Raw genomic sequence first — 21885 nt, 5'->3', positions numbered from 1 at the left:
AGTGCTTAGTTATTGTAGTAATTAAAACATCCCAGTTGTGTTTTTTCACCCTTAAGTTACTGATATCTATCTGGGAATCTAAAAAAGAGGGAAGAGATATGGATGAATTATACTTTACTCTAACTGTAATATAAAACGTTTAGCATGTAAAGTGGAAAATGTACTGTTATGACATTTAACTATATTTTCCTTAATTTTTTTTTTTTTTAAGAAAAAATAAAGAATATCTATTGGAAAATTCTCCTCCAACTAAATCTGAGAGACAGATATCAGTAGCTAATAAACCAACCTCTATTTGCTGTATTCAGTATTCAGGTATGTATGACCATTGAAACATGCTATTGTCCCTGACACCCAGGAATTAAAATAAGGGATGTGGTTTATTTAGGCAGCAGCTTTACTCATCTGGGAGCTGTCAAGCAATAATTTGTATAGTGTTTGGGTCATTTTTCCTTCCTTAATTGTCTGCACCTGGCAAAAGGTTGCCATCAGCCCCTCCACACCTGGTCCCAACCTCCTGTGAGGGTTGAGGGGTTGGGAAAGGAGGTTGTCTCCGCACTCTACCAGACATTAGGAGCCCTACTCAAATCATCAGCTTCTTCAGGGAGATGCCTTCCTCTAAGTTCATTTCCAATTCCAGGTATCAAGGAACTGGACCCTATAAAATGCATACCTGCACGGGACATCTGTTTGGGGTAAAAAGGGGTGTTTTAAAGTGTTGAGCACCAAGAAATCATCACATAGATTACTAAAAATGTATCGTCTAGAGAAACAAGATATAGTTGGCCAGATCTTGATAACTGTCTCTCTTACTGCCAGTTTAGGAATGTGTCTTCCACTATTTTAGACTAAGAGGTACACCACGGTTAGAGACGAGCAAAATAATCACAATTATTAACTATGGCTACTTTATTAAAGAAAGGAAAATAAACATAAAAAAAAGACTGAATAAAGCAGAACACAAGCTTTAAAGAATTATTATTTCAGCGACAATCTCTTCTCTATATCTCTGTGGAGAGCTTTCAACAGGGATTACACCTTGAGTGGGCCCACTCTGGTTTAGACACTCTTCTCGCAAGATAAAACCAAAGTATTTTATTCCCAAAATCAGCAGAGAGTCCTGTCTTGGTGTTTCAGAGATAGCTAAAACAATTTATAGATGGACAAAGGAATCTTGTTTAAGGGTTGGTGGATCCTGTCATGGATAATTTAAATAATTTTATAAATCGGTAGACAAATAATCTTAACTAAGTTATGAAACTAAAAAGTATCTAATTCAAGTTAATTCAAATACATAAAAGAAGCCATTCAAGGAGTGATCTTCAGACTGTCAAATTAATTATTATTAAGTATTTATATTCAGATTGAATCCCACCATTTATGTCTTGTTAGCAAGGTTGGTTGGTATTTCTTCTCCAGGAATACATAGTCTAAATAATTTGCTGTTTAACAGGAGAATGCCTTTGGGAAGATTAGATTTCATAGCTGGTGGGGTGGGTGTATCATAGCATGGATTGACCCAAGCTAGGAATGTCTCTTTCCTTTTTTTTTGTTTGTTAATTTATTTTGCCTTCTGGTTTGCAAATGTTTTTAATACTAATTTACAGTGGGATTCCACATTTTAAGCCCCAGACCATCTTTGCTCTTTCAGAAATATGATTTGTGTTAAACAGTTTTCCCATCCTACTACATCCAGGCAAACATTAAAAGGCTTGATCCTGCCAACATTTGTACACATGAATAACTTTACTCATATGAGAAGTGCCACAGAACTTCTTAGTAAAATTTGCAGGATAAGACTGTAAAGCTATGGTGGGGAGGGCTTGTGCCCATTTGCTTCAGAAGTTATCAGAATACTGACAAAGGAGTCTTGGTGCTCTCGTAAGTATGATTATTTTTTATTCTGGTACCCCTGGAAGGAGGATGTGTCATTTATACAGAGATAGATAGTAATTTTTATAAATCAGGAAGTAGATAAATGTGACTGCAAAATATTTATGTAATATTTGTTTAGGATTTTTTCTTTAAAAAAATGACATTCTGCCTTGTAATGAGTCATATTTTTCCCCCTGCATCTTAACTGATTTCCATAGAAAGTGAGAATGGTAAACAAGTTAGATGAAAGCTGATTATATATTTTTATGTGCTGTAACATATTTTCCCCTCTGCCTGGTATATTTATGACTTTAAAAAAAATGATTAAGACACACACTCCTCACAACCCATAAACCTGTAGGGAATCTTTTTTACAGGGGATGGAGAGTTGTTAGCTTGTGGCCTAGCTGACAAATCTTTACTGGTATTCAATTCCAACCTGACAGGAACACCGGCTGTTTTTTCAGGTAAACTTTTTGTAAATATAGTTTATATGGAGTGATGCATTTTCAGTTTAAATAAACTTGTAAATTAAAAGATTCCACTCTTGTCACTATATGAAGAATAAAAAAAACCGTACTACTTCTGAGTAAGGATATAGTAAACTTGTTTGTCTGGTTATCATTGTTCCAGGCTTGAATTGGCTTCTGTTTTTCTAGAGTTCCTCAGATCACTGAGAAGGTAAACAATAGAAATGTACTTGCCAGATGACTGCTTTTAGCCAAAAAGTTAAAATAATGATTTGGATAATGGTGGTCTTGATCTTGCAGACCCCTGCTTATGAGGGGTAGCCCTTTGAAATCAAAGGGACTATTCACGTTAGGAAAGTCCCAGTCCTGCGAAGACTTATGCACATGCTTAATTTTATACACTCTAAATAAGCCTTTTTAGGGGAAAGGCCTAAGGGTTTGCAGGATCAGGCCCTAACATTGAAAACAACAGTAAACTTCATAATTTACATAATGTCATATAGCTGGATCAGTATTTTGTTGTGGAATTGTGTAATGGAAGCTGATTTAGCCATTTTTAAAAATGGGTTTCCTTGTCAGATCTAAAATAAATGATTTATGGAAAAATGATTTTGGAAAATTATGTCTCGATAAAGATTCTATAATCTTATATTAATTTAGAGAGGCTTTTAAAGCATTGTGCTAAAATTAGAGTTGGATTAGAAGGTATAACATGGCTCCCTAGATATTAGATATGACTTGTCATGTTTAATTATAGAATAATTTACATCCTATATGCTTCTCCTCCTATTTTGAGGTTTCTTTTAAAGAGATTACAGTATTCTGATTGCTAGCGTGTTTGTTTTTTCAGACTTTTCAGCAATTTTGTTTGTGTTTCAAATTTTGAGTTATGGGGAGGAAATTATAGCTCATAAAATGCATTTATGGTATTCTTTGTTTAATAATAATTTGGAATAAAAATGTCAAATATGTTTTCTTAAGGCAAAAGATTTACAAAATAACTTGGCTTAATTTTTAGTAATATAGTTTTATATATTTACAAAAATAAGAATACATATCTTCATTTGTAAAAACAGATGCAAAATATGTTTTAAAAGTTTATATAAATAAGCTAAACAAAGGCTACACTTTCCTGGTTAGACTTTTACCTATCAAAAAATAGCTTGTGACATGCACATTTTGTAATGATCTCTTATGTTAAAGGCATTTCTGCATATAAAATACAAGTCAGGATTTTTTGTGTGTTTTGCTAGTTTCTCCAAATTCTATTTATTATAGGCAACCGTTGATCCACTGGATCATGGTGTATCCATAAAAGGTCTAGTCAGTTGCCTTATGAGTCAGCTTATGGCTGAGCAGCCTTATTCAAGAGCAACACTGTTACAAATTTCACAGATCCATGTGTTGTCTGAGTTGGAGTCCAAGATAATAGTACACTGCGTTCTTCTTTCTCACTTTGCTTCCATCCTCTGGATCAAAGCTGCTTTATGTTGAGCTGCACCCAGTGCCAGATATTCCCTCCAGATTGGATGGAATTCTGCGCACTCCTCCCAGCTTTCTGCATTGATGCTGAACAACTTCACCTCACTTTTGCGCATGTTGCGGTACTGCCATACAGGGTGACCCTGCTTTCTAGAGCTGTCTCGAATCTGTACAAAATATTCTTGGGGATACAGTCTCCTCCCATTCTGCTGACATGACTGAGCCATTGCAACCTCCTCCTCTTGTTAGTACAATAGAATCTCAAAGATATGAACACCAGAGTGCCAGACTTACTGGTCACCGGCTTCAGCCCTGCGGCTCCGTTCCTGGTTTCAGCCTTTTGGGGGGTGCCAGGGCTCAGGGCTTCAGCCCCACAGCCTCATTCCCAGCTTCTGCCCTGCGGGGGGTGCTGGTTTCAGCCCCAGCACTCCCCCTGTAGCTAAAGCCCTGAGTCCCAGCATGCCCGCCTCCCCTGGATGAAACAGGGAGTGGAGCCATGGGGTGCCCCAAGCCCTGGTGCCCCCCATGGGGCAGAAGCCGAGAACAGAATGGTGGGGCTGAAGCCCCGAGCCTCAGTACTTCCCCCAGATCTAAAGCCCTGAGCCCTGGTGCTCCCGAGGGTCAGAAGCCCTGACCCCCTTCTCCCTCTGCGGCTGCAGCCCCCCCACCCCAGTGGCTGAAGTCCACAACGTCTTGTTCAGAGTTACGGACATTTCAGAGTTGCAGACAACCTCCTTTCCCGAGGTGTCTGTAACTCTGAGATTCTACTGTAGTTTCTAAGTGTGTCAGTCCTGCATGCTCCAGCATCTCTGTCTTTGATATTTTGTCTTCCCACTTTATTTTCAGGATCTTGCACAGGTGTATCTCATATGGAAGCTATTCAGTCTCCTGATGTGCCTAGCATATGTAGTCCACATTTCTGAACCATAAAGCAGAGATGAAAGCACACAAGTCTCATACATTTGCATCTTCACCTTAGTCGATAGTTTGCAGTTATTCCATGCATGTTTCTGTAAAAGCCGCAAATTCTTAGCTCCTTTTGCAGTTCTGTTAGTCAGTTCACTCTGAAGGTCAAGATTGCTGCTGATCATAAAACCCAAGTAGCAAAAGCTGTCGACAATGCCAAGAGAGAGACCCTCCAGAGTGATGTCAATCATTGGTTCTTCCACCCCTTGGTACCTGATCACAGTTTTCTTGAAACTAATTGTCAACCCATGACACAGAAAATCTACCCAAGAGATTTGGCAGGGAAGATTCACTCTGGGCAATGAAAGCTGTATCATCTGCAAACAGGAACTCTCTCGGCTCTTTCATCTTGGTTTTCACTCTAAACCTTGTGATGTTGAACAAGCCTTCATCTAGTCTGATTTGAAGATAAATGCCATCATTGCTGTCCTTAAATGCATGAAAAAGCAGGAATGAAAAGTATGTTAAACAGCATAGGGTCTTAGACACACCCATTTCACCCCTTTGTTGATGCCAAAGGCATTTGATTCCATATTTTCATATATTACAGTTGCCCTCATACCTGGATGTAATGAATGAATGATCAGCAATTTTGGGGGGACAACCCAGTTTCTTCAGAATGATAAAAAGGGCCTGTCTGTTGACTATATCTTTTCACCTGTATTACTGTGGGTGAAAATATTCTAGAAGGCCATATGTAAAATCAGTGGAGAAGGCATTTTCCTAGTGTTAGTGACTGGTTGGGCAGACCTTGTAATGTTTGTGGGGGAATTGTTTTGTTTTTCTACATCTTAGTCTATGTAGTTTGGAGTACTTTTAATCATACGTTAGTACTAGTATGTCTTGTTTTAAAAAAGGTATAGAGAGAAGAGATTTGTTAACTTCTAAAGAGGACCTCTGTTCTTACCTCTCCATAATCTATAAAGGGAACAACAATTTCCTCCATCTTCCATTACTCTCTTAGCTGAAAACACACTCCTCCGTTAGATAAGCAATGCTTTATTTCTCTTGATTTTGCAGTTCTGATAGTCAGTTCAGTCTGAAGGCCAAGATTCATGCTGATCATAGAACCCAAGTAGCAAAAGCTGTTGACAATGCCAAGAGATTTACCCTCCAGAGTGATGTCAGGCAGTGGTGAATCAGTGTTAGAAAGTCGTTAAGTTTCACTTACATATTTCTGTTCTTGTGATTTTTTTTTTAAGTTAAAGGGTTTTCCCTTTCCAATAAAGGATTAGATAATATGCAGTTATACTAAACTATGGAATAAGATTTTTTTTACTAGTATGTTCCCCTCTTTCTTAAAACAAACATTGTATATAAAGCAAAAGACCAAATAGATTTGTTCTTTAAACTAAGCTAGTGTACACCGAATAATCCCTCTTCATGCTAATTTAAAAGCCTTCTCAAGGGCATATGTTTGTTTATAGTGGAATGGTGGTAGCACTATAATTACAGTTGTGCCAGAGTTTTCATTAAAAAATAAGTTTTGATGGGGTGGGGGTGTTGTTTTTAACAGAAGGTATTTGTATCAGATATGTTTCTTGTCCTCACTTTTAAGATGATTGTCTATTACCTTATTGTATTGTTACAGCTGTCTGTGCCCCATCAATGTTCTCAGCCTTCCCCACCTGCCAGTTTACTTCGTCCACAAATATTTTTCTCTCTTTATCCCTTTCCAGCCATTATATATGACACTCTGAAAAGATTCGTGGATCTTATCTTCAAATCCTTTCTTAAAATGCATTCAGAACATTGCTATTTGATAATGGCTAGGTAGATGGCAAGCTAAACTGTGGGCATAGTCTACACAAAAATGTTCTTGTTATTGTTTATCCTGTGGCGTATGCCTATCTGGTTGTGTTATTTACCTCAGTTTTTTATCATTAATCTAGACTGTGAATGCCTTTTGTGCTGGGAAGATCTCTTAAACACATGTTTATAAAGCCTCTAGTAAAATAGGGCCTGATCCCTGCTTAGAGCATGTATGCGCTACTGAAATATAAATAATAATAGTATGAGATCAACCATTTCAATTGTATAGCACCAGATCTGTATGTTTTTTCCCCCTTCACATAGCTTGGTCTGCACATCTCAGAGTATCAGGGAATCCTGTATTGATTTCCTACTTACTTTCTAACAACTGTGCTGCTATTTGGAGCACCAGATTATTATGTTTACAACTTCATTTTTTAGTCAAAGGCACTAATTAATTCTCATTGAGAATGTAAAATCATGGCAAGTTTGAACTTCAATTTTTTTTAAAAAAGGAAAACAAAAACAAAAACGCAGCAGCAGCTGTTAAGTTATTTGAGTGCCAAGAAAGCATCTGGACATTTTTCTGACTGGTGGAAAATATCTTTTTGTACATCATCATGGAGGAGCATTACAGCCCCAATATACCAAAATCCAGTTAACTGGAACTCGTGGTTTAAATTAAACTTGTTTTTATCGCCTGTGGTTGTACTGTATTCCTATTCAGAGTTGGCTCTGGGTGCTGCAGCTCTTAGAGTGAAGCGAAGAGTATGCTGGCCAGCTTTAAAAGGGTTACAGGTAGCATGGCTCTTTTGAAGCCAATCACTCTACAAAGCCAGCCAACATTGTATTCAATGTGCCTCAGGATTGGGGAGCCCTGAGTGAAAACTCTTTTGAAGCCAGTTGGCCTCTTCTTTACTGTGCCTGGGGTTTGGGGACCTAGACTGCAGAAAATGTAAATGTCCTGGATAGCTCCTGCAGTTTGCCAAACCTCAGATTTTCCTAAGGTTTCTCATGTGCCCTGCCATTTTTGGAAAATGGGAGTTGTGTTATACTGTGTTTTTCACTTTTTACACAGATAACTCAAGTACCTCAATAGAACCTTACAAAATTTAAAAAAATAAACAACCCCCTACCCCGCCCCCTTTGTTCTGAGAATTAAGGACTGGCTTTGAAATTTTACCTGAAGGGGTATGATCATGTTGGGTGTGAAAGCTACTGTACTGTGATACAGACATAAAATGGAGGTGCCTTCTCTACTTGAATTATTGTGTTGATTATTATACAAATAATAAAGTATAACAAAACTCAAGATATATTAGGCAGTTGACAGGCAAAAATGTTATGAGTCCCTGACATGAAGAGTTTACAATCTAAATACTATAATTTATAAACCAGTTTATGTTGATACACTATATAATTGAAAATCTTAACTACAGTTTTCTCTTCTTACATGCGGCAACAGTACAATATCACAGGGTAATTAAAGTAATACATAGATCTGTTCCAGGCAGAACTGCAGTTGACTGAAATATAAAAATGTGCACAAGGGGGCAGCATAGGAACTTTAAATGTCAACTGAAATTCAACGTATTTCTTATAGGGAAATAAGATTAACAAAACGTGATGATTGGCTTTTATGTAACATTTTTCTTTGAATTGTATGCAATTATTAGCAGGACAAATATATTCTAAATTAGAAATTATCAATTAACTAATTGATTTCTATATAGTGTGTCTGAATTTTGAACTGCTGTCTTCGTAGTAGCTAACTCTTATTTTAACAGCCTTAAACCAAACTGAAAAAGGCTGCTTCTTCCATAAACTGTTTACTGATGAGGGGTTATAGCTATTGTAAACTACGATCTGCAATCAATAACTATCTCTTTTTATGAAATATTTTCTTAATCGTAATCATCTGCTGTAGGACTGTGTACAGTGGAAGCCACTTATTTCCTTGTGGTTATAATAACAAATTGCTAGCAATAAAAATATTAAATTGTAGCATTGTAAGGCCTACATCTTCTCAGAGTTGGAATCTGGAAACCATTTAACAGTATTTAAATGGATATTTTGCCTTCAGGTCAAATTCCATTAAAATATGATTCATATAACTAACTATTCATGGTTCTTTTCTTTGATGTAGTATTGCCTATTTACTTGAGTTTTATCTTCAAGGACATTTCTTTACTAAATTCTCCTTTCTAGTGAATTCACAAAATTAGATTTAGGGCTACCGTAATCTGTAAGGTGAATTAAGAGGGAGGTCCTTTTGTAATTATTGATCTTGGTGTGGTGGTGGGTTGTGTTCTGTAGAATCAAACCTTGTCTGACAAAGTATCTGGTATTATTACAAATGGCTGAGGCAAATGCAAGGGTGCCTAAACCATTTTAGAACCACCTTCAAATGCCACACTCCTGCAGGTCACAGATATCATGCCTTCTTGACCTACTCCTTTCAATTGTCCTCCTAACAGCCCTGTTGACTTCAGCTGGAATTTTTGACCCTCAGCACCTCTGATAATCAGATTCCAAACACCTTACATTAAGCATCCAAACAACGAGGTTCACAATATTTTGAAAATGGAGGTCCTTTCCCTCTAAGGTAGCTTTCCATTATTTGAATAACTTCTTAAAAGAGAGCCTGATTCAGAGCCCGAAGACCATAAATAACAATGGAAGTATAACCCTCCTAAAGTTCGAGTTCTTTTTAGGCTGAGATCTTTCATCAGCAAACTCTTATAGGTCCTAGTGGAACTGAAAAGGTCCAGTTCAGAGAATCGACCATACTACTTATATTCTTGTTTCAGTACTGTAAGTTTGGTGGTGTTCAACCTTTTGCTGAGGATGTGGGTGAGTCCTAAGGGTAAGTGGTCATAGAGGCTGATTAATCAGAGAATAGCATTCTCTGACTTTGGAAGCCTGACATTAAAAAGGTTAATTGCATTTCTATTTTCCGGGGCAGTTTTCTGCTACAATTTGACTAATATTAGTCTGAGCTGCTGCTAAATTACCTATCTGAACAGGTTGATTTTAAGCAAACAAACTGTACAATCTCTATTTTAGTAACATATTATGCAAGATTAATTATATATATTGGCAATGGTATATTTACAGGCAATTCAGTGTTTCTCATTTACATTTTTCTTTTTAGACACACAGTGAAAACCCAGTGTCTGAAGCAAATCTATTTTTATTTTTTTTTAAATCAACCCTCGCACAATATGGCAATGTGTTGACTTAGCCATATCACAACAATTACTTCAAATGACCTGGCTTCACATCCATATTTATGTGGCCAGAGAAGATTTTCTACAAAAGTACCTAATATCAAGTACTAAAATTGTAAACCTGATTTTCAGTGAGACAAATAAAACTGCTGTTGATCTTATGGAACAAATGGAATCAAACTTCAGAAAGTATTTTATGTTTCAAGACAAATTACCTTTGAGCTTTTTGAAAATCCTAATGGTATTTTATTTTAAATGCGAAAGAAGTCTTTAGGTCTTTAAAAGATAAATCATCAAACTGGTACAATAACCAAGTCTTGCCGTGGGCTAAAACTCCGCTCTGCTTAGTTTGTCATTATCTCACCAGTAAAGATCTCCAAATGCCCCATTGTTGCTAACTTATATAGAGGCTTGAAAGGATTTCATTTTTATTTTTTCATTAGTTTTGATGAACAGTGATTTTTACATAGAAGTATTTCTTTAGTGTTAATTGACAGATTGATATTGTAGGAATTTAAAAGTATTCAGATACTATTTCAAATTTTGAGTAAATAAAAATGCCCATGCAAAAATCAACCGTATAATAAAATCAAGAATAAAACATGTATTATTTTCTCAGTAATTCCCTGATAGCATTGGCAGCAAAATGTGCGCCAGTTGTATACAATGTAACAATTTGATACTTTTTTAACATTGTGAATTTGGATTATTAATGAAAGACATTTTTCATCTGTTTTTGGGTGGAGAGAAAAATCAACAAGGATTGATGTTTACTGATTTAAATCAAACTCTTTGAAGCTGTCATAAATATAAAGGGAAGGGTACCCACTCTTCCGTATACAGTGCTATAAAATCCCTCTTGGCCAGAGGCAAAACTCTTTCACCTGTAAAGGGTTAAGAAGCTAAGATAACCTTTCTGGCACCTGACCAAAATGACCAATGAGGAGACAAGATACTTTCAAAGCTGGAGGGGGGCGGGGAACAAAGGGTCTGTCTGTGTGATGCTTTTGCCAGGAACAGATCAGGAATGCAGCTCAGAATTCCTGTAAAAAGTTAGTAAGTAATCTAGCTAGAAAGGCATTAGATTTCCTTTTGTTAAATGGCTGGTAAAATAGGCTGTGCTGAATGGAATTTATATTCCTGTGTGTCTTTTTGTAACTTAAGGGGTTGCCTAGAGGGATTCTCTATGTTTTGAATCTGAATACCCTGTAAGGTATTTACCATCCTGATTTTACAGAGATGATTCTTTTACTTGTTCTTTAATTAAAATTCTTCTTTTAGGAACCTGATTGTTTTTTCATTGTTCTTAAGATCCAAGGGTTTGAGTCTGTGCTCACCTGTACAAATTGGTGAGGATTTTTTACCAAGCCTTCCCCAGGAAAGGGGGTATAGGGCTTGGGGACGGGAAGATGTCTTCAAGTGGGCTCTTTCCCTGTTCTTTGTTTAACACGCTTGGTGGTGGCAGCATAGGGTTCAAGGACAAGGCAAAGTTTGTACCTTGAGGAAGTTTTTAACCTAAGCTGGTAAGAATACGCTTAGGGGGTCTTTCATGCAGGTCCCCACATCTGTACCCTAGAGTTCAGAGTGGGGAAGGAACCTTGACAGAAGCCTATACATAAAAGCTATTTTTAAAATGCTGAATAATTATATCCAATCAATATGTTATCTCTGGGTGAATATGAGAAATAGATTTTCTGATATTACCATTATTATTTTTGTTAGGTCATGATGGTGCAATTAACTCTGTTGGCTGGAGTCATGACAAGAGGTGGTTAGTTTCTGCATCAGAAGACAGAACATTAAGGATCTGGTCAGTCTGCAATTCAGAACCTGCCCTATTTCTGGTAATGAGTAACTCATGTCAGTTAGACACATAGTAGGCCCTGTTCTGCATATTATCAGTACCCAAAACTCTCTTTTGTTGGGAGCCCAGGTTAGGACACACAGTGCTTGACTTAGTATTGCCAACTTCAAGAGATGAAAAATCATAAGTCAGACCACCAGAAATCATCAGATTGGCCCAAAAAATGATGAGTTGTTTTTTAAAAAGGTTCTATTGTGTTTTTTAGGTCAATCTCTGGATTTTTGAACTCCCCCTGCCCATCCCGAGGCTGTGTGCATGTGACAATTAATGTTGCCCACTTTCTCACATGTACTGGATAAGGTGATTTTGGCTCCTGTTTGCAGGAGCTCTCATCCCCACATCTGCCACTCTCCTGCCCAGCAATTAATCCAATCCCCCATCAGTTCTGTCCCCACCCAACCCCCCTCAATTCAGCCCCCTCTCACTTCAGTTCCCTAGGCCCCATTGTCACCACCCTATCAGTTTAGGCCTTCTGCCCTATCAACCCCCGCCAGCCTCAGAGCACTATCCCAGCACTCACTCCATCGACCCAGAACCCACCATCAGTACAGACTCCCTACCACTTCAGCCCCCCTGTAGCTCCCAGGCCATAGTTCAGCCCTTCCGGCCTCACTTCTGCTCCTCTTAGGATTCTTCACCCTCCTCAGGCCTGGGGTGGCTGTAGTGGGGTCACCTCTCCCACTTCCCAGACTGGCAGGGGAGCAGCTGCCCGGGGCAGACTGTCACTGATTTCTAAGTAAAATTAAGCCTCACTCATGATCTTGGTGATAGAACTCTACAATGTCAGGATTTTTTTTCAGCCATGGCTGATCATGAGTGAGGCTTAATTTTACTTAGAAAGCATGTCTCTCGTGATAAATTTGCAAGAGTTGGCATTTTGTCTGACTTTGAGTTGCTGAGTACTTACAGCTTTGACACCAGTGAGAACTATGGGTACACAGCACCTTTGCAAGTCAGGCCTTATGTGTCTCAAGTTATATAACCAAAATTTGAGGCACCCAAACTTCTGAAAGTTTTGGCTTTACTCACTGTACTCTATAATTCTTCATACTTTTATTGGCGCTAGTCTGTAATACCATGTTTAATTTCAGTCTGTCCCTGAATTCCAATTAAAAAAAATGGAAGTTTAATATGTTAAACCAGATTACATTAGATTTAACTGACTACAGATGTTATTAATGTTGGTGCCAACTAATGGAAACAAAAAGAAAGTAGATCTTGGGATGAGTAAGTATTGAGAATGAAAAGGGCATATCTTTACTCAGTTAACCTGTTCTGTCTTAGTGCTATAAATTCCCTGGAAAAAATTATATAGTATATATTATATAGATTCTATTCTTAATTATTCACTTTGCATTTCAGGGCAAGGAGATGTTCCATAAATCTATACGCTTTGCACAGTTTTATTACATAGATACATTTATATTGCTGTGTTGTGGAGCTGAATTTCATCTGTTAAGTTACTATCTTGACACGAGCAAGGATGACCTAAAACGGTTGGTAAAACATTTCCATTAATGGAACAGTGTTCTATCAGTAGGTGCTTTGTGGATTATTTTAACAAAAGTAATCTTACATATATCTTTGTCTGGGTATCACAGAATGAAAATGAATCATGTCTCAAAAGTTTTTTGATCAAGAATATATTTTCAGAGGCAAAGGTTACTACTACTATTGTCGTTAACCTCCTAAAACTGCTCTTTACATTTTGTTGCCTCTGCTGAAATATGTATTCATGCCTTAATTACTTCTCATTACAGTTATTGAAACTAACTTTTTTATGGTCTTCCTCAATATTTTCTGAACTTCAGAGGTAGCCAGATTTCGTTTGCCAGAGCAGGAAAGCAACTGTATCACTTCCATCACTTTCACTGGCTTTCTGTTACCACATACAATTCAAATATTGTTTTCTTAGTCTTGAAATTTGTGCATGGATTTCCTCCATTCTGCTGTAGGCCTGTTCTACTATATCCACCTACTCCTCCCCCATTAACCTGTTTTTCTAGTTCTTGCCTTCTCTTAGTCCTTTTCCCAAGTCTCCCCTCTGTTACAGGCCATTCTCTCACTTGAACTGACCCACTTATACGGAAATGCCACTGACTTCCTGTTAATCTTTTAATTTACAACTGAAATTTCACACCCTTCCAATCTCCCATTACTGCGTGTTTCTGTTTTCCATTCACTGTTGCTAGTTTACAGCAATACTTTTGAGCATCCGTATAATTCTAAAATTTCATCTTTGATCTTTATATTTTTATGCCACCATTATGCTGCAATTTCCTTTCTACTATTTTTCAGTTCTACTTTTTTAAACTTAAGTTTCCCTTTCTGTAAAATGGGGATAATACTCCTTACCTATCTTTGTAAGTCCATTTTTTGATCCTAGAATGAGATGCTATAGAAATTTCAATCCTGATGTTTCAGATCCAAATGACTAAAGCTTTATTTTCTAATTCTAAGCTCGTTTAATGGATTGATTTTCTTAGTATTTTTGTGGACTTACTCAAAAGCTATGAAGCAATTATGTTGTAGGATAACTGGACGATATCTGGAAATCTCTATTTTTGTTCAAATATTTTCCTCTCGATGCTGCAGGTATCCACTAAATCAGTATCACTTAAAGCAGTGCCAACTCCTAACACCATGCCATTAGTTTCCTTGGGTTATTTTTTGTAATGCTAAAAGGACAAACTTGAAACTGTTGACATTATAAAAAAAAACCCCAGATTATTCTGAGGACCAGTTGTTATTAAAAAGGAAGTATTTTTAAAAAGTTTAATTTGCTTTGACATTTTATTTATGGCTTTCCTCCAGTCCATTTCCTGGCATTTTTACTTTTGTAAAGCATGGTGTCACTTCTTTTGTTTTTCACAACTCTCACTCCATGCGCTGAGTTTGGAAAAATGCTTGTTGGAACAGATTCAAGAAGTCTAGAAGGAACCATAAAGAATGCTTTAATCCTTTAATTAGAAGAGCATGGTAATGCAATCTGGATGGCCAATGGATTCTCTCAATTTTTAGAGGTAAAGACAATACAATAATAAATAGTAATAATCTTAATACTGTTCCCATTCTGTGGGGCCTTCCAAACAAGGATGTCAAAGAGTTCTGTAAGCGTTAGAGAATAAACATCACAATATCCCTGTGAGGTGGGTAAGTATTTTCTAAATGAGAGAAGTGAGGCAGAGAGAGCCTTCTTTGCAAATGTCACACGAGGTTTCTTGCAATCCTAGGAGTAGAATCCAGAAGGCCTGACTACTACGTCTGTGATTAAATGCAAAATCATCCTTTTTATCGAGAACTTCCTTAACTAAATGGTATCATCAGAGAGGGTAAAATTTCCTCATGTCAGAATACATACAAAACGACTCAAGATCGTTAAGTCCCAGGCAGACTGTGAAGAGCTACAAAAGGATCTCACAAAACTGGATGATTGGGCAACAAAATGGCAGATGAAATTTAATGTTGATAAATGCAAAGCACATTGGAAAACATAATCCTAACAATACATATACAATGATGGGGTCTAAATTAGCTGTTACCACTCAAGAAAGATCTTGGAGTCATTGTGGATAGTTCTCTGAAATCATCCACCCAATGTGCAGTGGCAGTCAAAAAAGCGAACAGAATGTTGGGAATCAAGACAGGATAGATAATAAGACATAAAATATCATATTGCCTCTATATAAATCCATGTTACGCCCACACCTTGAATACTGCCTGCAGATGTGGTTCACAGACTTAACAGAAGTTCATCCAATAAAAGATATTACCTCACCCACCTTGTCTCTCTCATTCTGGGACTAACATGATAACAAAAACACTGCAAACAAGTTTCAGAGTAACAGCCGTGTTAGTCTGTATTCGCAAAAAGAAAAGGAGTACTTGTGGCACCGTAGAGACTAACCAATTTATTTGAGCATGAGCTTTCGTGAGCTACAGCTCACTCCAGCACATACTGTACATGGATAGGCAGAATTCCATGCTAAGTGTTTCAAGCTAAGAAGAGTCCTTAAAATGCTGATAAATAGTAAAATGTTGAGTTCAGGTACTTCAGAAGAGTTTGTTTTCAACAGGATACCTAGGGGATCACGTGGAGTTTTACTGCACAAAAATAAGCTTGTTCTAGCTCTCTGCCCAGTGCTTATTAGGGTTTGTTGTTATCCAGTACATCAGATTTCTACTAGCTAGGTAATAGTGCTTAATATTGGTAAATCCAATCCTCCCTTTTGTCGTGGCCCTTTGTAAAGTTGATTGCTTAACCCTGAATTTCTTATTTCCCCAAGTGAATTTGTTTACTATGGTTTGCCATTGATTGGATTGGCAAGAGACTTCCTGGAACTAAAACTGGAAGTGTTTGAAAGACGCAGTTGTTCAAAATCTAAGCAGTCATCCATGCTAGTAGATAATGCAACATCAAACAGAAAGGCTTATGTTGGTGTAGTTAGGGTAACACAGTGTCTGTGTAAACACTGCATTCCTTACATTGGCTGTTGGCAGGAGCCGTGAAATTGACAAGAAAGCCGAGCATCTAGAGCCCAGCTGCACCCCACTCCCTTGGAGATCTGGGTGGCTGGACCCCGCTCCTGGTTGGGAGCTGGGGCAAGAATGGATCCTGCTCCAAGCTGGGAGCTAGGGCAAGAAGCCCGGGGAGTTGGATCCCTCTCCCAGCAGGGAACAGGGAGTGGAGCGGGAGGGCAGCCCGCCGGGAGCCTGTGGGGTAGCCAGGCTTCTGGCAGGAAGCTGCCAGAGGAGCTGAGAGACTGGGCTCTCAATTCCCCACACTGTCCCTCTTAGGTTAGTGGAAATGCTCCTGGTGAGGATGTACACCACCGACCCAAGGAGGGTAGTGTGGACATGCACCACCACAGTAATTACTACAGTGGCTGTAAGTCAACCTAATATAGGTCAAGTTACATTTCTAGTGTAGACATACCCCAGCTTCTTAGGGTATGTGGCGGCAGTAAGGTGGCTTTAAGCCATTTGTGCATCATCCTAATCCTGGGCTGCTCTGGGGGCTGGAGAGGACCATGGTAGCATAATTTAGACAGTCCTGGGGGGGTCAATTTAAATTATGACAGCATCCCAGGTTGCCTTAAGGGCTGCAGAATTGTGTGCTTGTGATGAAGTCCTTGGAAGGCAGCCTTCTGGCTGTCTTCCACAGTGCCTCCAACAGGTGTATCGTCCCCTAACTTCAACCAGGGCTTTTCGGGTCCCTTTACACCTCTGTGACTGTTTGACCCAAACACAAAGTGGGCAGAGTGGTGACGAGATTCTTACTGTTGGACTTAGTTTTAATTTCCTCTGCTCACTTGTGATGCTGAAACAGAAATATTTTTTCTCTCCTTTTAAAGAAATCTTATCCTGCTCTAGGATTATCAGGTGAATAAAATTTTAAATGAAAACACAAAACATTTTATTCCAAATAAAATATGTATCACTTCCAGAATACCCCTTACTTTATGCAAGGAATACTAAGTGCCTGTGTATCCTTTCTATCTGCTAACTGCAGTCAGTTTTCTAAAGTCACCTCCTCTTTCATAGTCATATCCCTCATTTTGTATAATCTTCCTTTCCATATGCAGTCAAGCACTAAAAGGTTTCCTTTCCTCTACTCCTCACAATTGCACTGTGATTGTCATTCCAACCTCCTCATCCTTCCAATCAGTGCTCTGACTAACTCTCCACAAAATCCTATACACCATCACAGCCATTCGTCCCAGAGCAAAGCTATCATTCTGTCCCTGAAAGTGGGGAGGAAAAAAATTATATACGGTTCCTCTGTGTAACCACAGTGCCTCCTGAATGTGCTAGGGCCTCTCAGTTGGGATGGATTATTTTTTCTTTCTTTTCAATTAACTTTGGTTGCTTTCCCTTCCAGTTGTTGGGGAAAGAGGATTCTACTCTTTTAGCCTGATCCAATTCTCATTGGAGTTAATGGAAAGACTCCCATTGACTTCAGTGGGATTTGGAACAGGTCCTTTATCTGTTGTTCATGCATGTTGGGGAGGGAAGATATCTGTGCCTGTTTCTGCAGACTCAGCTCATGGGACTTGTTTGCTCAGTATGTACCACTCTGTCTCATGGAGTACTGAATTCACCTGTGAGCAGTGTTTTACCTGAACCGTGGCAGAGCAAACGAGTGCCTGTTGCTAAAACTTGAAATCTTTTTCCTGACCCAGTCTGCATTCGGTTACATTATGAGACCTTAACCAATTTTTTAAAAAACCTTTCGAAATAGATCTCTAGTACCATGCCAGGGGTCAAACAAAGTAGGGTTTGTGTGTTTTCTCATCCATTTTCTCTCTTTTCTCCCTCATACACAGCATGTGAAATACAGCACTATACCTGGTGATATTTCTACTTTCATAATCGTTATAATTGGAAGATTTACTCAACATCTTCTGGATGAAGGCTGAATTATTTTGATTTTAAGTTGATTGAAAGTTGAACATTAGTACATTAGAGCAAAAAGTACTCATGCCTACGTTATGTGTATACATGTTTTTTTCTACTATGAGTCTTCCAACTAAATTGTTTTTTTTATCTGTCAACAGATCTGAACCTTTATATTACTGTGGCTTTGTCTGGTAATAAAAAGGGGATCTTGTCTTCCGGATGTTTCATTAGAAGTTTACGTTTGGTCATAAATGATGACTCTATTTTGCCAAGTAGTACATTAATCTCATATCTTTTGCAGATACAAACAGAGGAGCATTTGCAAATCAGTACAAAAATTCCCCATGGCTTCTACTGTGGAGATTACCAGCCTTTCAGCAATAAATGATTTCTACTCTTGTATCCTGAGTCCTGGATAATTATTGTTTCTGTACAGTATTTTAGGCTGAATGGGATGGAAATGTTCAAGTGTAAAAAGTTGACATGAACTCTATAGCTAGTATCTTTTTCTACAATTATAGTACTAATGTAATTTTTTCATAGTAGTTTTGTTGGACTCCAGCCTAGAAGATCAACGTATTTAGATTGTGAATTCTTTGAGGCAGGGACTGTTTTATAATATTATATGTTTGTATATAGCATCTAGCACAGTGAGGCCCTGCTCCATGACTGAAATCCCTAGGCATGACCACCAAATAAATCATAATAATACTTAGAGTAAAATTATTCTTATTTTTTTATGATAGATTGTTGCCTTAATAATGTCAGATTCCAGGGCCACGAGGAACCTTTACGAGCATCTAATCTGACCTCCTGTATAACACAGGCCATAGATCTTCCCCAAAATAATTCTTAGAGCAGATCTTTTAGAAAAATATCCAATCTTGATTCAAAAATTGTCAGTGATTGATAATCCATCATGACTCTTGGTAAATTATTTCACTGGTTAATTACCCTTAATTTATGTGGACTCAGGAATATTTTATTTATAATCTGATTTCTGACACTGACCTTGCTTAAATCACTTCACCACTCTGCTTCAGCTTTCCCATCTGTAAAATGGCAATAATAGTATTTCACTACCTCACTAGGCTATTGTGAGAATTAATTTGATGTTTTTAAAATGTTTGGAGACAACTTCTCCCCCCAAATACTACATAAATGCTGCTATTATATATGCCTATATGGTGATGTATTCTATAGATTCTATTAGCAAGAATTTGGGATGAGCATTTTATGCTTGGTAAAGCCGCAAGTGAATAATCCTATTCCATACACTTGTAGTATTGTATTTAAAAAAATCACTTTTCTTGCAGGCTGCTGACATACTTTGGCCTATTTGCTAGTAAGAATCTGGCTGCTGAAATAGTTAAGGAGTTTGTTTCAATTGAAATAGGTATATATTTGTGCCTATTTTTGATCGGTATGGGCATTCTGCTTATGGAAATTTAGTATACGTTTATGAATCAAGTCATTTATAAACTAGATGTTATTAAAACAGGGGTTTTTTTTTGCTCTTGTCCCCATTAGATCTATTTATGTTGTTTGAACTTTAACTCACAGAGGTTACAGATATTATACTTACGGCTGGTAGCAACCGAGCGTTAGAAGTTTTTGACCTCAATGCAGGCTGCAGTGCAGCAGTGATACCAGATGCTCATTCTAGATCAGCCCACCAGATCTGTCAGAATAAGGTAGGTATTCTATAGATTTTTAAAAAAAAAACAAACTAACAGACAATGAATAAGGAGCATTCAGGAAACATTAGGAGGTGATTTAAAAAACTTGCCCTCTCTCCTGTGGAATGTATTTAGTGTACAATAAGATCGAAGTGCTAGATCGTCACAGCCTTTACTTAGCTGCAAAGAGGAGTAAGCAAGGTATTTTCTTGCTCCATGCTCGGCCCTGCTCATGCTCAGCATGCTTGGTGTACAGCAGTGCTTCTCTCCTTACTCAGGGTAGATTGTAACATTACAGTCTAGTCTAACATGAGCTATTTACAGCAACCAAACTCCAAAATACATTTTTGACATCGACATAATGTTATAGCTTTCTATTATCCCTCTTTGATTTTCTGGTTGAGCTTTGCAATACCCTGTTCAATGAAGCTTCTTAAGAGCCCTCCAAATCTATTTATTTCAAAACATTTTAATGCAAATGGATTACATTTACATTATGTGGGGTTTTTTTTATGAGTCCCAGATAGATTTTGTGATAGAGGGAACAACTTGAATTAATAGTCTTTTGCTAAGGGCAGTGAAGGTAGGTCTGAGTTTCCCATCATTTTCCAGATTCTTTGTGCATCCTTAAAATCTATGCTGCCCTGAGCCAAAGTGGTTAGTGAGTTGTAATAAAAAGTACTCCCTACCTCCAGGGCTAAGCATCCTGCCAATTTTCTGCTGCCAACACAGGACTGAGTTAGGCTATGTACCCACTATAGCTTAAATTGGTATAAATTATGGCACTCAGGGATGTGAATAAGCCTCCTTTTGCGTGGTGTAAATTACACGGACCTAAGTGCCGGTGTGGACAGTGCTATATGAGCATGAGAGCTTCTCCTGCCGACATAGCTACCACTGCTTGCAGGGCTGGAGTAATTACGTCCCCGGGAGAGCTCTCCTATCGGCTTAGAGCAGCTGCACTAGTAGCACTGCAAGCTCTGTAGTGTATTTAGCCTTAGTCTCTGCTCTGCTCCTCTCCGTACTAATCTGCTGTTGTGAATACGGGGCCAGCTAAAAGCTTCAATTAAATTTTCCCCTAAATAATAGCAGATTATTACTTTTTAAAAGGTCCACGCTTTTTGTTGTTTTGAAGAGTTCTTGTAACAAAATACAACTGCCCATTTGTACAGATACAGTAGTTGTCAGTGAAGTCTGAAGTCATAGACCTTCAGTGCCAAAAACATCACTTGCGCTAAAGGAGAACTTTTACCCAGGAGGCAGTAGTAGACTGTATGGCACTGGTCACCAGAGACATCACATACACTGAGCTGATGTATTATAAACACATACCACCTACACTCTGCTGGCTCCCTCTTCTATTATGGGCTTAATTCAAGTGCCTGATCCTCATTTTCAAAGCCCTTATGCGAAGGCAATTACTCTGTCTACTGGGTAGGAAGATGTGGCCCTTCAGGGATACTTCTCTGGGGCCAGGGTAGAGCGGTTTCATTGCAGGTAGTCCATGATGGTGGAACCCCTTACTACAAGAAATCTGGATATGCCTGACATTTGGAAACAATGCAAAACCCATCTTTTGGGGAAGGCTTTCCTCCAGTGATGTGTAAAGAATGACACAGTGGCATTTCTCATGAAATAGTAAGCTGTGTAAAAGCAAAACCTGAACCAACCTAAAATCCCTCTGTTTGTGATTAGAAATAGCTACAGAAGCAGACAAATCAGTGGTGGTGTCTGCAAACTGCTTATGTGTGGAAGCTGAACTAGGAGTTGCATTAAAGTGCCTTCTTCAGTTTCTTGTCCTAAGAAACAAGTTTAGTTGGGAGTTGGTGAATGGAGGCAAGATAGTGAGGGAAAAGAGCTTTGGAGACTAAGGAAGCATTAGTCTTCATCCGCTCTTCCCTCACTGTGAGCCCAGCAGCCCTTTTTGGACACTTGCAAACCTCATTGTCCATTTCAAAAAATATTTTTTCCAATTTAGCTTTTGTAATGGAAAGTAGTCATTGGATCAAAAACTGCCCCAGAAAGTCAACTGGATTCATGGAGACTGGAGGGAAGAAAAAGGACCTCACAGGTCCTGGGAACTTGGAAAAAAGAAAAAAAGTGTTTGATTTTTTTTTTAATTTACTATATGCATAGTCAAAATTGGAGAGAGAAGATGGTAATTTTCT

The 21885-nt window shown here is 38.2% G+C and overlaps 1 protein-coding gene across 9 annotated transcripts in view; it reads left to right on the top strand.

Annotated features, from left to right (window-relative positions):
- WDR27 (WD repeat domain 27) overlaps positions 1 to 21885 on the top strand; it is a 189414-nt gene that overhangs the window by 54596 nt on the left and 112933 nt on the right. For all 9 annotated transcript variants that reach the window (XR_012158137.1, XM_073337965.1, XM_073337962.1 and 6 more), the window contains 6 exons: positions 212 to 315; positions 2253 to 2342; positions 11498 to 11619; positions 13002 to 13135; positions 18340 to 18437; positions 19611 to 19732. Coding sequence is in view for 8 of the 9 variants with exons in the window: in XM_073337965.1 (XP_073194066.1) it covers positions 212 to 315; positions 2253 to 2342; positions 11498 to 11619; positions 13002 to 13135; positions 18340 to 18437; positions 19611 to 19732 (670 nt within the window). In the remaining variant the exon portion in view is untranslated. The remainder of the gene's footprint in view (positions 1 to 211; positions 316 to 2252; positions 2343 to 11497; positions 11620 to 13001; positions 13136 to 18339; positions 18438 to 19610; positions 19733 to 21885) is intronic.

Source organism: Lepidochelys kempii, chromosome 3 (assembly GCF_965140265.1).
Source record: "Lepidochelys kempii isolate rLepKem1 chromosome 3, rLepKem1.hap2, whole genome shotgun sequence".
In the NCBI taxonomy this organism is placed as follows: domain Eukaryota; kingdom Metazoa; phylum Chordata; order Testudines; family Cheloniidae; genus Lepidochelys; species Lepidochelys kempii.
The sequence above is the reverse complement of the archived record's forward strand: the minus strand, read 5'-3'. Positions and strand labels throughout refer to the sequence as shown.